General features: G+C 44.2%; 2 protein-coding genes across 2 annotated transcripts; both read left to right on the top strand.

The window, feature by feature from the left end:
• Positions 1 to 254: 254 nt before the first annotated feature.
• Positions 255 to 6922, top strand: LOC109476874 (neuronal acetylcholine receptor subunit beta-4-like). Its single transcript, XM_019777893.1, has 7 exons — positions 255 to 724; positions 2663 to 2808; positions 3250 to 3294; positions 3451 to 3560; positions 3932 to 4694; positions 4890 to 5075; positions 5325 to 6922. The coding sequence occupies exons 1-7, from the start codon at positions 673 to 675 to the stop codon at positions 5451 to 5453; spliced, it is 1431 nt and encodes a 476-aa protein (XP_019633452.1). The 5' UTR covers positions 255 to 672; the 3' UTR covers positions 5454 to 6922.
• A 433-nt stretch (positions 6923 to 7355) lies between these two features.
• On the top strand, positions 7356 to 14022 carry LOC109476968 (neuronal acetylcholine receptor subunit alpha-4-like). The gene is made up of 7 exons (XM_019777988.1): positions 7356 to 7746; positions 8125 to 8211; positions 10406 to 10551; positions 10855 to 10899; positions 11079 to 11188; positions 12097 to 12979; positions 13163 to 14022. The coding sequence occupies exons 2-7, from the start codon at positions 8157 to 8159 to the stop codon at positions 13289 to 13291; spliced, it is 1368 nt and encodes a 455-aa protein (XP_019633547.1). The 5' UTR covers positions 7356 to 7746; positions 8125 to 8156; the 3' UTR covers positions 13292 to 14022.
• The last annotated feature ends 312 nt before the right edge of the window (positions 14023 to 14334 follow it).

Below are 14334 nucleotides of genomic sequence, written 5' to 3'. Positions count from 1 at the left end.
ATTCGGGATCTGCCTATCAAAATAGTTTTTCAGAGACCATTTTCTATTCCGCTAAATATTTCCGTATTCATTTCCTCTATCTAACTCGATTACACAATGTCGTAATTACAGAAGACGTCGTTTGTTTTCCGTTCTGTGGCTGAGAAAACACACAGAGTAACACATCATGAGGTTTGTACTGTCAGGAACAAAAATAGCCTGCCGGAATTCCGGCATGTTAATGCCTGTATTATCGGCTCATTAGAACTGAGGCCTTCTACCAAAAGGAGAGGCAGAAGTTGTGGGTTAGAAGTGGGCACGGCTTTGATAGCGACGTTTCCCAGGGCCGCTGCTGACCCGTCGCCCTTTCAGCTCCTCAGTACGGATTAGCGCGAGCTCTGTGAACCTGCCGTCAGATTGGCGCGTACTCTGTGAACCTGCCATCAGCGCCGGGTCGGCATCAGGACGGACGACAGCCGGGTCACCGGGTCAAGTGACCTTTCTCGTCATCCATGACAACCTTTTCCTTCTGACTCTCAACACGTACTCGGCACGATACGAGTGATACTGCCCTGAGATACCAGTGTGTCAGTACTCAAGATATGCGCTCCCAAGAGTGTGAAGACATTTGAAGATTTTACATTCGCTGCCTTGTTTCCGCCGTGTGTTGGGCAGTTCTGATCGGACACCGCCATGGACGGCTGGACCGCCTCGCTGTTTGTGCTGCTCACGGTCTGTACAGCAGGTGAGATGCACGCGACATGAGTGTGTACCTGTACCTGTCTATAACAGGGTCTCAATTTCGGTAGAAAATGGCTAGGTTTCTTTACTGCCCTATTCTCCAATAGGATTTAACAGGAGGATTTACAATTGTAGACGAAGTTTTCATCAGTTTAAATTCTGCCCCAGCTGATCGTAACTCAATGCTGTTGTGAGCTACTTGCGCCGGATGCTAAGCAACCATTTTTAATCACCAGTGTTCTATCAAAAAGCTTCCCGACTGCAGTTCAAAACCCAAAGGATCTGTATCTGCAATATACGTATCATTTTCGGCAAGGCTTTATGTTGTTTCATGGTCAAGAATTGATCTATGGGCGGTAATGTTGTATTCCACTGTTACATTCTGCCATGATGATAAAAAGTGTATTGCCATGCAGCATAAAATAACAGAGAAGCAATAAGAACATAATATCGCTCTCATTAACTTTTATATACCATCACTAGCAGTTACCATGACTTTTTATCAAATATTTCAGTAGAATTACTTCCAAGACTGTATTAACGAGGTTAGAAAGTTCCAGTTGCTGCTGTTGTCCCTGTGGTTCGTGCCATTGCCGCATGAGATCACCACTGCCATATATAGCCGGGCACGCGGGTAATAGGATGGGGAATGTGACACGGCGACCCTCCGAGCTGCAGCTGTGCCCGAGTCATTAGTGTTAATTCACGGCCGGCGGGATGTTATTTGACACCGGGTGTAACTATGGTGTGATAATCTGACAGCGCGCATGTACCGTACGGAGCGGAGGTACTGTGGACGGTGCGTGAGAGCAGAGCTATGGGACGATGTTATGGACTCAGACATTCCGATAGCAGCGCCGATAATGAGCCTGTGGAACTGCGACGTCCATCGGTCAACAAATTGTGTGCAAACGTTAACGAGAACAAAGACGAGTAGCGTAATCAAATTGAATATAGACCATGTATTCCAACCTGTCAGTTGATCGGGATTTCCAGTGTTCATCGGAAAGCTAAAAACAACAATAACAACATTAGAGAGATGACGTTATATAATTCCGCACTTTTCCCTGTATGGTAGCCAACTTCGAATTAACAACTTTCACATGAAAAGTGTTTTTTATGTCGTTGCCTTCAGAAATTCTACATTACGGTTGAAACTATTGACACTATTAGCAACTAGTGTATATGTGAGGTTTTGTGTGCTTGAGAAACTAAATGTCCAGATTTCTTTACAAACCGCCTTAGGAAGCACGCCAAAGGTGACAATGGTTTGCAAATTTTATTTTACCACATGAAAATAATACAGTTTATATTGGTTTCCAGACATGTACGGATACTGAACGACTATATCAGTTGTTTTCGACACGTTTGTTTGCCCTCGCACCACGGGACCGTGTTTGTTGGCATCATCCCGAGACCTCCTCCACACCCACGCGCTATTTCAGGATTCCTGTAACTTGAGGAGCACGCAGAAACAACTGCGCATGTCTATATTTGGTAGCATGTCCAACACTACTGCGCTGTTTCGCTCGTTGAGCGCCCTCCCTTCAGATTTGTGTCAAGTAAACGCAAAGGAAGGGGACACCGTCCTTATAATAAAAAAGCCAATACCCTTCCGAGTCGCTAGTCGGTTGGTTGTGCCAATATTCTTCAAATGTTTTGTTTGTCCTTGCTCTTCGGACAAGGAACGATTTGATAGCACACATCCGAAAAATATTCAGCTTCATCCAATTAATAGTGCTGAGCAGATCCTGATTTTCATTACAATCTTCATACCGAAGCGCAAACGTTAAAGATACTTTGAGTACACCGCGGTTGTCTACATATCCGGCTGGTTCGTTAAAGCTAGCGCGACCCCCCAGGCTACATGTTTGACATTGTGTACGTTTTTCATCAGTTACCGAATGTACTTTTATGATATAATTGTCTGGTTGTTTGGCAGGATGTGACTGTGCCGAGGCGGAAGAGCGGCTGGTTCGGCAGCTGTTTAACAGCAGTAACTACAGCCCGCTGATCCGGCCTGCCCGCAAGCCTGGGGACACCGTCACCACGACGTTCGCTCTGTACCTGTCCCAGCTCATCAGTGTGGTCAGTACCAGCCTGTAGCGTGTAGCTTACACCCTGTACCGGCCTGTAGCATACAACTGACAACTGACACCCAGTAAGGCCTGTAGTATACAACTGACACCCAGTTGTATAGGCCTGTAGCGTGTAGCTTGCACCCAGTACCGACCTGTAACATGTAAGCTAACTCAATACAGGCCTATAGCATGTATCTAACACTCAGAACCGGCCTGTAGGGTGTAGCTGACACCCAGTACAGCCCGCTTGTAGCATGTAGCTAACACCCGACCTGCATTGTGTAGCTGACACCCAGTACAGGCCTGTAGCTGATAAAAAGTACCGGCTTGTAGTGTGATACCTAGCCTGTAGCTCCATTGTTTGTGTGTGTGGGCTTGGGGGGGGGGGGGGGTCATTTGTTTAAATAGTTTTCTGTTCATCCTGTGACTTTTCTCATCTTTTATCCAGGCCGAAAAGGCTGAGATTTTGAAGACTAATGTCTGGCTGGAGCAAGTACGTATCCGACATTTATATACTACATTTTGCAAAATCCGGATTTTTCAGTTTCTATTTGATTTTACACCAGAATTTTTACCTAAACGTAGGCAGGTAATTATCTGTTTGCAGTATGTATCCAGTGACATGTCCCCATCCTCATGCACCTAACAGGGCTGGGTGGACTACCGTCTGGCCTGGCAGAAAGAAGACTTTGACCACCTGGAAGCGATCCGAGTCCCTGCATCTGTGGTCTGGAAGCCCGACATCGTCCTTTTTAACAAGTAAACAACTATTTACCTGCATGTCACTGTGAACCACTAGGCTAGTATCGTCTCCCTAACCATGTCTATCTATGTCTATGCCTAAATGTGCTAGGGTTAGCTCAGGCACGGTTATGGATAATTTCCCGCGCATGTCTGAGCATGCTTCTTGATAAAGCAAGAATCTGGATACAGAAATCGGAACTACCCTTACCACAAGCAAGACCACGCGATAATGCGGGTTTTTGACAGATGTTTTAACCCTTAGTTCAGTATCATAACTTTTAATACTATTCCTTATCATTATGTATCATTTCTGGAACGCATCAAACTGTTATTTGCCATGTTAATGTCAATGATAATAGCCAATAAAGCTGAATCTGACCCTGCAGCAAGGACGGCCAGTTTGACGTTGCCCTCCACTCGAACGTGATAGTCTACAACACCGGGGACTGCTACTGGCTCCCGCCGGCCATCTTCCAGAGCTCCTGCTCTATCGACGTGCGGCAGTTCCCGTTCGACCGGCAGAACTGCAGCATGAAGTTCGGCTCCTGGACCTACACGTCTGACGAGGTGAACCTGGTCGTCTCGGAAAACGGCAAGACGGCCATTTTGGATGACTTTAAAGCCAGCGGCGAGTGGAACCTGCTAGACTCCCCCAGCAGGAGGGTTGTGGAAGGGAACGAAGTGTTTATTTACTATGACCTGATCATTGAGAGAAAACCATTGTTCTACATCATCAACCTGATCATTCCTTGCATCGCGATATCATCTTTATCTGTGCTTGTGTTCTACCTGCCGTCCGACTGTGGGGAGAAGATCACACTCAGCATCTCCGTACTGCTGGCCATGACTGTGTTCCTGCTGCTGATCGCAGACATAATTCCTTCCACGTCACTGCAAATCCCGCTCATCGGCAAGTACCTGATGTTTACCATGATCTTCGTCACCATGACAACGGTGAGTACCGTGTGCATCCTGAACGTGCATCACCGGACGGACAAAACACACGAGATGCCGGCCTGGATGCGCGCCATTACCAGGTTCCTAGCGACGGTCCTGCGGATCCAGAAACCGGGAGATGACGAGGAGGAAGAGGAGGAGAAGCCGATCTACATGTGGGACCAGCCGGTGGACAGCATTCCAATGAAGAAGGTTATTCTATTCTATTCTATTCTATTCTATTCTATTCTATTCTATTCTATTCTATTCTATTCTATTCTATTATGTATCATAAATGATTACACATGAGCTATATAAATATAAATATGTAATTCTAAGTTAAAGCATAGGCCTTTCTTTAGGTACATATTTGCCTCGAAGTGTTTAATGACTTTGTTGCCCCTACAGGTTCGTAACGGGGTTCTTCAGGACGCGCAAGGCCGGCCTTTCGGCTCCATCAGCCAGGGCAGCCCGCAGGCCACGCCCCGGCAGGACCACAACTCGCCAGTAGTCCTGCCGGCTGAGATGCAGGACGCCGTCAAGAACGTCAAGTTCATCGCAGAACACTTCAAGACAAAGGACGAGGGATCAGCGGTAACGGAAAACCTCATTTAGCGCTAAAAACAATCCCTTACAAAAGCCTTGCTCCTGTACCTTGTAGTAATTGACACACTGGGAACATCTGGTTATACAGCAGTAGTAGGTAGTATATGTTTATATTTGTCATTATTGCGGTGAACAAAGGATGTGTGATATCATAGTTGATATTTTATGAAGGATTTGGATTTACCACGAAAATCTTGTTTTCCTTTTTCAGTCATTAAATGATTTTTATTGTTTCAGGTGAGTGACGAATGGTCGTTCGTTGCCTTGGTGATTGACCGTGTCTGCCTGTGGCTCTTCATCATCGTCTGCGTCCTCGGGACTCTGGGTCTGTTTTTCGAGCCGCTGTTCTTGGGAAACACGGGCTGAGGACCGGAACCTTTTCCCGCCAGGACTGGCATGTCATGTAATGTTTACAGAGTCTGTGTCATGCGCACTTCACATCCATTACTGTGAAAAGTCACTTTGGCTGACAATATCATTTATACGATCACTCGAAGCGCACAGAGGACAGCACTACAACGCCATGGACGTACAGCGTGATCCTATTCCTGACACATAACATCGCGATGAACATCGACGAGATACCATTTCATTCATAACATGAATATGTTAGTGAACATGTGAGACACCATCTTACCCATAACATGGTGGGGAACACCTGTGAGATACCATCTAAACAACATCACGATAAACATCTGGAAGATACCATTCTGTTGATGACTTGACGGTAAACACCTGTTCAATATTTAAGACATGCATAAAATCGTGATGAACATCAACTTCGATGTGTATTGCCGTGGCGCACATGTATCTTTCCTTTCGGTAAGCGTTGGGCTCTTGTCAACTTGAAAGTGAGCGGATGAGGCGCGTCCTTACGGAGAAACAGCTGCCGGATACGGGAGTCTGATGATGGGACCCACAGGCCTTCAGCTTGGTCTGTGATGTATTTACCTTCAGTGGAAGGAACTGTTGAGAAGTAGTTGGAACAGCACAGCACAGGCCTGAGGTCTGCTGTCATTAGTTTGAAACGACACACTTCCTACAGCCATCCTTGTATTCTATTTTTAATGGCTGACTTTTTCAAAACAGCACCCCAACTTTTTTTCTCGGGTGATTTTCTTTTACACATGTACCAAGATTTTTAATTGAAAGTTACTTTATTTCATTATATTTTGTATAGATTATTATTTTTGCATAGTTAACGTTTTTTTTTTATTACAAACGCATTGAATATTGTGACCCAAAGGGCTGAGACGCCTAGTTGGTTCAAAGTTGGAGGGCTATCACCCATTCGAAAATGATGAATGAAATTATTTCATGACAAGTGAAGTACCCGAAGCTCTCAGTCGAATTTTACAGGAGCCTAGAAATTCGGTTGAGGCACAAACTTGAGAACTATTTTTGGGTACAGTCTATAGCAACAGAAATGGTTCCGTCTGTACCATAATCTGTCCGTTTATTTACATTTATTGAAGTTGCTACTTTTGAAGTTCTGACTTATCCATGTGGTGGACCAGTACAGTTTTGGCATGAAGGAGGACATCTGGCGGAAATCTGAATACTGCAGAAGCTACAACCTCGGGGCCGGGACGTGACGTGTTTGGGTACAGATCGTCTTCGGTCAGTTCAGTGGGAAGAGAAGTGGTCTTTGCGCAGGGGTTCAGTGAAAAAAAAGCCAGTTCAAACAGTTGCAACTGGTATTTCAATCCAAGCTAGGTTATTTGAGGAAACATTTGTTTTGGAAGAAAAGACAAACGATTGTTATGATGACATGCGATCGTCTATTGTTTCGCACATTGATCAAGTTATTTATATCCCACAATAAACCACGATAACAGCGACTGATGTGTTTTTATTTAGTATAGGTCTACCATTATATAGGTGAACATATCTTACATAAACCCTGCTGTGAGGAACCTGCACTCCGTAATACTTACTTCGTCCATCTGTTACGATGAATTTTGTAAACACATAGATCAGCCGTGGCGAGCGAGGTGACCACGTTCTTAACATTCTCCGTCTACCCGGGGATATCATCGTTCTAGTCATTCTCACTCTCCACGGTATTGTAATCACGCTTTTAACCCACCCTAAATTTTATCTCGGCGTCTTTTAATCATTCGCATTTCCAAATCATTATTCCTATATTCCTATATAGCGTGTAAATAACACACAGCTTGCATAGGAAACGACTACTGCTGCTTGGAGTATGCTAATAGGGATGCTTGACATTTTCTGAGGATCACAATGTCTAGAAATAGCGTCCTTACCAACATAATAACCCTTTAACAAGGGCAATCTGGTCTTAGGAAGATTACAATAATCTTCGCGCAAATCCGGTGTCTATCTAGCTCTATATGTAATCAACCATGTAGCAGGATCACCCAGTTTATTTCCGTATGATCGAGAACCCCGTGCGTCATTCACATCAGAACGTCACTCGTTCAACTGTAGCCAGCACCCCTGCTTGTGCAACTATACCCAACAATTCCTCTGTACAATTCGCTGAACCCAACTCCCCGCCTGTACTATCTCAGCTAGGAGCTGCGGGTCAGGATCGGAGCAGGGAGGGGCAGCGGATATTCCTGTCATCGCTGCTCAACCACAGAGGGGCAAGCTTCTCATTGTCGTTTTCACCAGGGACAATATCTGCGGTCAGGTATGTCTAATGATCTGTAACCACTTCCCAGGTCGGTGGACTGTAGTTGTTATTTGTCTATAATCTGGTCAGCTGCCAGATTCATTTCAAACATGGTCCTTGTGTGTCAACTTGCATATGACAGCCAGTTTAGATCGGGAATAGTTTGACCTGGAGCTGAAGGGTATAACAGAACGCCCAGGATACTATATCCAAACACATTGCAGTATTTCTCTGAGCACAAACAGTTATATACATGTGACATGCCGTTTTAAAACGCACCACCATCTTACGCAGACTACATCTATGTACCACCAATATACACTAACAGTATTCTATTATTATAATAACACCATGGTACATAGTAACAAATGATTTGACGTTGTTCCCTGACGACAGCTCGCTCCTGTTAGCCCGCAGACATACCCAGTATGGACCAGTTGGGTGGGATCAGCCTGGTGATGACGATGGTCATTATGATCTCAGGTAAGTCTGTACAAACGTCCTGTTTCAATGATGGAAATTGTTGGTATGTTGTTCTACCCATGTCGCTGAAAATCCCACAGCCGGCGAACAACAAACCGATAAGTGTGACCTAACCTGACTTAGTGAGTAGTTCGTACAACAATAACAACGGAGATGTAAGAGTCTCGAGAAACCTGGTAGTTATATTGTGGAGATAATCATATCGATGTTGCTGGAGAGATTTGATGTCAGAAGTCAAATGTCAAGTAGTACGTAATATCAATGTTTCAGCTGATTGAAAGCTCCAATATTGATGCTTTGAGCCCGAAATATTTCAAACGAGATGTTTTTGTATGCAATGTTCAAATCGTTAACTACCATTGCCGTAATGTTTAATATAGTATCACATATACAGGAATAAGCACAAGGGACCCGTAGCCATCGCCGTGCGGTATAGATTGTACACAGAAGATATATTTAGCTGTAGGAATGTTGGGTGCAACATGTCACCACAGCCCGGGGATCAAGTTTGCTCCCTGTACAGATCGGGGTGTGGCGACCCTCACGGTTTATTACCATGCCGGTTTGTGCCGGTTTGTGGACTATGTTATCATTTTGGGAGGTCAGAACATAAACAGGTTACAGAATATGCACGGCCCTACTGACGTAAGGCACAGAGCTGAAAACAGAAATGTACACCACACGCCAGTGATACAAGAAATAACGCACATTAATACAGAAGATGGCTCCAATGTAGCTGGATAGAACCGCACGACAAAATTAACACTTAAGTCACACAGAACAGAGTATGGGAAAGAATAAGAGAGCTTTTAGGCGGCTACTCTAATATCAGGGTGTAACAATGGCATCCTGTACTGTTACTGTATATCATTCTCACTAAATATTTAATTGCATTCTGTTCTCATTTTTTAAAACATATCATCAAATAACAAGTATTCTCCTGATAATCCTGAAGCTTTTTGGTAGATAGCTGTTCAAAACATTATGCTAGGACCAACTTTATGTCCAAAATTGCCATAAAATTTACGTTATACTGTTGCATTTAGAAATAAGCAATTTTTGAAATAAGCTATTTGGTAAATTCTGACCAAAAAATGAAATAAAAAATTGAGCAGTATGTTAAGACTGCCTGAAAACTAGATAATTATTTGAAAAATCATCTTTCGTAGAGTGCCGTTAACAATATGTGTTACACGTACAAATGCATTTTTTTTTACACTTTCTGGCAACATATCTCCTTGTACCCCTAAAACTGTGATATATAGGACTGGCCATTTTGCATATTATAAATGGTATATCTATATGTAACACAAAAATGTGTTTTTATGTTGCTTGTTCTTTGGGTTAAAAGAACAGTTGGCTTTCAATCGCCTGTTTTTTTTGGTCCGAGAAAACGTGTTGTGTCCAGAGAAAAGTAGAAAATGGCTCACTAATTGGAATAAAAATGCCATGGGTACATACAAACTCAAAATTCTGAAACATTTAAAGATGGTGGCCTTGTGAAAGAAGCCAATTTGATGATGGTTGTAAATAAAAAATGTCAGTCGTAGATTACTATGTTGTAGTGTCCGTAGAGATGTGTAGTTTCCGTATAGATTGTATACCATATAAGCAAAACATGTACATGTAAGTGTAATAACATTTTATAACAATGTTGCAAAGAAATTTGCACCCTCTTTTCAGTTCTGTAACGTCATTTCACATTTGAAACAAATTATTGGAGGAGACCACGAATTTTTGTTGTTATGTGCACAATGAGCTGTAATGTCCATTGTAAGGTAATGCACTTAAATTTGAAGGAGCGCATCTTTAAAACCGCTCATCGCTATCCAAAAATTTAAAAAGCACCATGCATATGCATGATATCACCTGTAGTATATGTTTCTGTATTGAAAGTGGAAAATTTGAAAAATTGGCCCAAGTGCAACACCCTGGTACACCCTGATCTTGGAACAGCCGAGGACCAGTGATACTGTGTACTTATCATTATCACTGTTAGATGCCACATAGCTGGCTCTGTTGTCCTAAATGACAAGGCTGTATTGGAAAATGCTGAAAGGACATGACGTCACGCCTAAAAGTCTTGTACGTTTGGTGGTGGGGTGACTGACTCATAGGCATGCTATATGTCTTTTACCCTCCGGAGTTTGGGTGTAAAGGTTACAAGAACGCATGCGCAAACCTGACATTTCAGGGACCTTAGCTGCGGACTCTGAGGAGAGACTAGTGCGCATGCTCTTCAATGAAAGCGCCTACAACTCCGGTGTGAGACCTGCGCAGACGCCAGGCGAGGTGATCTCCGTGAGGGTGACCCTGGCCGTGTCCCAGGTTATCAGCGTGGTAAGTCATAAATGCCATCGTCATCATAAGCAATAAACGATACTCGAATTAAATTCGAAAGCAACTGAGACTGAAAAAAATCTCCTAAGACTTTTTCATGACATACAAGCATCACAATACAACAGTTATCCAAAACCAGTCTCCAATACTGAAAGCACACTGAATCAGCCATACTTGCCCTGATGAGGATGGCAGACGGCCATCGTAACGTCGGCTTTCGTCTTTGTGAATAAACAACTTTGCTATTCAATCAATCAACCTGATGAAGCTATTGACGGATACACTGTGCTGTTGTCCCTGCAGATTGAGAAAGAAGAGGTCATGCGGACGAATGTGTGGGTGCAGCAGGTAAGGAGCCATTCTTCATGCGTAATTAATCGTCAGCGGTCTTCAACACTTAAGATTACAGGCTTTACATACGGCATTGGCGGGGCACTTTAGAATATTGTTTTTGCTTCCAGCTTGCTATATATCCAAGCGATGCTGTTGTACTACGGCACATGACCCCCCTCCCTCTCCCTCTCCAGGAGTGGACCGACCCAAGACTGAGATGGAACAAGGAAGACTACGATCACATCGACCTCATCCGGGTCCCTGCAGAGGCACTATGGCTTCCGGACATCATGCTTTTTAATAAGTAAGGACACCGAAATCTATCAGGGTGACAGACAGATACACCGGGAAAGCAAAATTCGTGTATTGTGTTTTTCTATAATAAACAAAAACAGGAACCAAATACATGTAATTCAGTAAGGGAGATGATCAAATGAACAAAAGAAAGGAGGTAAAAAAATTTTAAGTGCAAATAGATTTTGATATTTACAGTCAGTATAGGTTGGCTCAAGGTCTCACCTCTGAAGTTCAACCTTGATAATGGACACGGTCGGTTATGTCTGTAGATCATGCAGGTTTAAGAGGATGTATACCCATGACACGGCGGGCAGGCAGGTTCTTTTCCATCTCCCTTTCCGTTTAGTATTCTTACAGATTTGTTTACTTTTTTTTTATCATTTTGCTATTTTCGTGAAACTCTCCTTTTTATACCACCAGTGGACCCAATCTTTCTTCTGTGCGCCTGCAATCAATACCAACATCAACAAAAACGACGACCTCATATCCACCACACTACCGTCCAATAAGGGTCAAGGCTACATATAATAAGGTGCTGGTTCGGTCAGACTTGGAATATAATACCCTCTGAGATCAGAATCAGCCGTTCGTCGAATGCCAGCTCCAGTGGCTGTCAATGATTACCTGTAGTGACCAGATCACAATTTCACACCACAATGTATATACAAATGTATACGCGTATTTACAAATTCCAAACACAGTCCATAAATACCACGCACACTCAGTCAAAGAAATCCCTGTTTCAGTACGCTTCCGCAGTTGAGCTGTCACCTGACAGTGAACCTGCATGCCCTAGCCCCTCGCCTTCCGTGACGCCTCTTCCCGATGATAGCCAAAACTAGTTGTTGGAAGTATTCATTGAGACCGATTTTCATGTTTCAGAATTGACATTTCCTATCTTTGATATTCTCTCAGCAAAGACGGGCAGTATGACGTGGCCCTGTACACAAAGGCGTTGGTGTATGACTCCGGCTATGTCTACTGGCTGCCTCCGGCCATCTTCACCAGCGAGTGTTCAATCAACGTCCGCCACTTCCCCTTCGACAAGCAGAACTGCACGCTACAGTTCGGCTCCTGGACTTACGACAAACGGGAAGTGGATCTCCAACAGGGCGGGTACATCACAGACGACTTTAAGGAAAGTGGAGAGTGGGCGATCCTGCAAATCCCGGACAGAAAAATCGAGACCGACGATAACGTGTTTATTGCATATGACTTCATGTTAGCCAGGAAGCCGCTGTTCTACATTGTGAACATGATCGTGCCCATCATCCTGCTGACCCTGCTGTCCATCCTGGTGTTCTATCTGCCGGTAGACTGTGGGGAGAAGGTTGGACTCTGCATCAACATCCTGCTGGCCCTGGTCGTGTTCTTGTTGCTGATCGCAGACATCATCCCCTCGACGTCCCTGGACATCCCTCTGATCGGCCGGTACCTCATGTTCACCATGATCTTCGTCACTATTGTCACGGTCATGACTGTTTACGTGGGAAACATCCACTTCCGCAGCGCCGCTACACACGTCATGTCGCCATGGATACGGTTCGTCTTCCTGAACCTGCTGCCGAAGCTGATGAAGGTGCCGCCTCCAGGTGAGGAGCAGGAGGAGGAGGAGGAGGACAGCTCTCCCACCTGGGACGCTGTGGAGATGAGGAAGCGGGACGGAGTCATTCAGAACGGCCGACCTCCCGTCCCGCCCCGGGCCGACCAGCCCAAACTGTCGTCTGACCTGAGGGAAGCCGTGGGAAACGTGGAGGTCATATCTGACCACTTCAAAGACCAAGACGACGACTCATCGGTAAAGTATACTTTGTGTATATGTACATATAACATAATGTACATTTATCGTTCATAATATCTAGTACACACTGATTCTGCGACAAAAATAAATATCTAAATATAACCAAAGCCTTTCGCCTTTGCATTTCTGTAAATAATACCAAGGCGAATCAAGTGACTTCGAGCTAGTGTTTTCTTGCAGGTGAGTGACGAGTGGAGGTTTATGGCCGCCCTGATTGACCGGATCTGCCTGTGGCTGTTTTCCATCATCCTGCTGGTAGGGACGGTTGTGCTGTTCGCAGAGCCCTGGTACGAGGAGTCGTTCCAGTAGCGGGACCAGACCCCCATAGAACTGTAGGCTTCAGTGTGCCAATTAACGTCTATATCAGTATAGACGTAATGTATCCAGCTGCTGCCGTGCCTGCAGAACTTAATACGTGTTACGCCGTAGGGCTGTTATGCCATGTTCGCTGAACGACCTGCCACACCTAACCTTTGCACACCAAACTCCAAGCGTTGTTGAAAGCTATCTAGTAAGCATGCCTTACTGTTCTTAAACAGAAAGCTGCCATATATGATGAGTACAAAACGCACCTTTTACATTCGGTATGCCCCATCAATTCAGCTGGACACCACAATAGAGTTCTGATTCATCTCTCTGTTTACGTTTGGTAAAGAATGGCGTTGTCACAACCCTTGCACGTTCATACAACTTTGTAGCTCTTTCGTAGCTCTTTCAGAGGATGTCACACGTCGTCAATGTATTTCAAGGGACACTTGCGCACTACAGGGGCTGTCATCCCAAATCTTTGATTATTTGCCCTTAGCGTTTCAAGAACAGATTCTAAGTACACATACTAATAGAGACATTGTTCGCGGGGATAAGCTGAGATTTATTTCCAAATGCCACACCTTCCACTGTACTGAATTTCTATACTGAAAATGCCTATCTGTGAACTCTACTAAAATGCTTTGCTGTGTACGCTGCTGAAAATGCTATACTGTATACTTTACTGAAAATGTAAGACTGTATACACTAATAAAAGTCCATGAACATTTCGAGCATCATGAGTTGCTTTCCTTTAATTGCAAATAAGAATCATCGGAATAAACAAAGTAGATGAAACAGTATCTATAAGCAATCATTCTACCAGTTAGCCAAAGTGCATTGTTGTGTCTTACAATTTCAAACATATAGTGTCAGGGGTGGACATGGTGTGCCTTCAGATAAATGCAAATATAGAACTAGATAAGAAAACCATGTCGGACTCATCCTGCCGTTTATTCTGCTGTTGCTGGCAGGAAGGATGAAGAGAGGAATTATCCCCCGATCTCTTTTGATGAAACCGGCAAATCTGTAGTATGGCTAGCGCG

Source organism: Branchiostoma belcheri, unplaced genomic scaffold, assembly GCF_001625305.1.
Source record: "Branchiostoma belcheri isolate BF01 breed outbred unplaced genomic scaffold, Haploidv18h27 scaffold104, whole genome shotgun sequence".
In the NCBI taxonomy this organism is placed as follows: domain Eukaryota; kingdom Metazoa; phylum Chordata; class Leptocardii; order Amphioxiformes; family Branchiostomatidae; genus Branchiostoma; species Branchiostoma belcheri.
Note: the sequence above shows the minus strand (reverse complement) of the source record. Positions and strands in the feature narration are given on the sequence as shown.

Excerpts from the sequence above, each read along its gene's own strand:
- LOC109476968 (XM_019777988.1), top strand. The coding sequence starts at position 8,157 with ATGGACCAGTTGGGTGGGATCAGCCTGGTGATGACGATGGTCATTATG. Across the intron at positions 10,552-10,854 it reads TGTCCCAGGTTATCAGCGTG|ATTGAGAAAGAAGAGGTCAT; the intron begins GTAAGTCATAAA and ends TTGTCCCTGCAG. Across the intron at positions 11,189-12,096 it reads GACATCATGCTTTTTAATAA|CAAAGACGGGCAGTATGACG; the intron begins GTAAGGACACCG and ends ATATTCTCTCAG.
- LOC109476874 (XM_019777893.1), top strand. The coding sequence starts at position 673 with ATGGACGGCTGGACCGCCTCGCTGTTTGTGCTGCTCACGGTCTGTACA. Across the intron at positions 3,561-3,931 it reads GACATCGTCCTTTTTAACAA|CAAGGACGGCCAGTTTGACG; the intron begins GTAAACAACTAT and ends CTGACCCTGCAG. Across the intron at positions 5,076-5,324 it reads CAAAGGACGAGGGATCAGCG|GTGAGTGACGAATGGTCGTT; the intron begins GTAACGGAAAAC and ends TTATTGTTTCAG.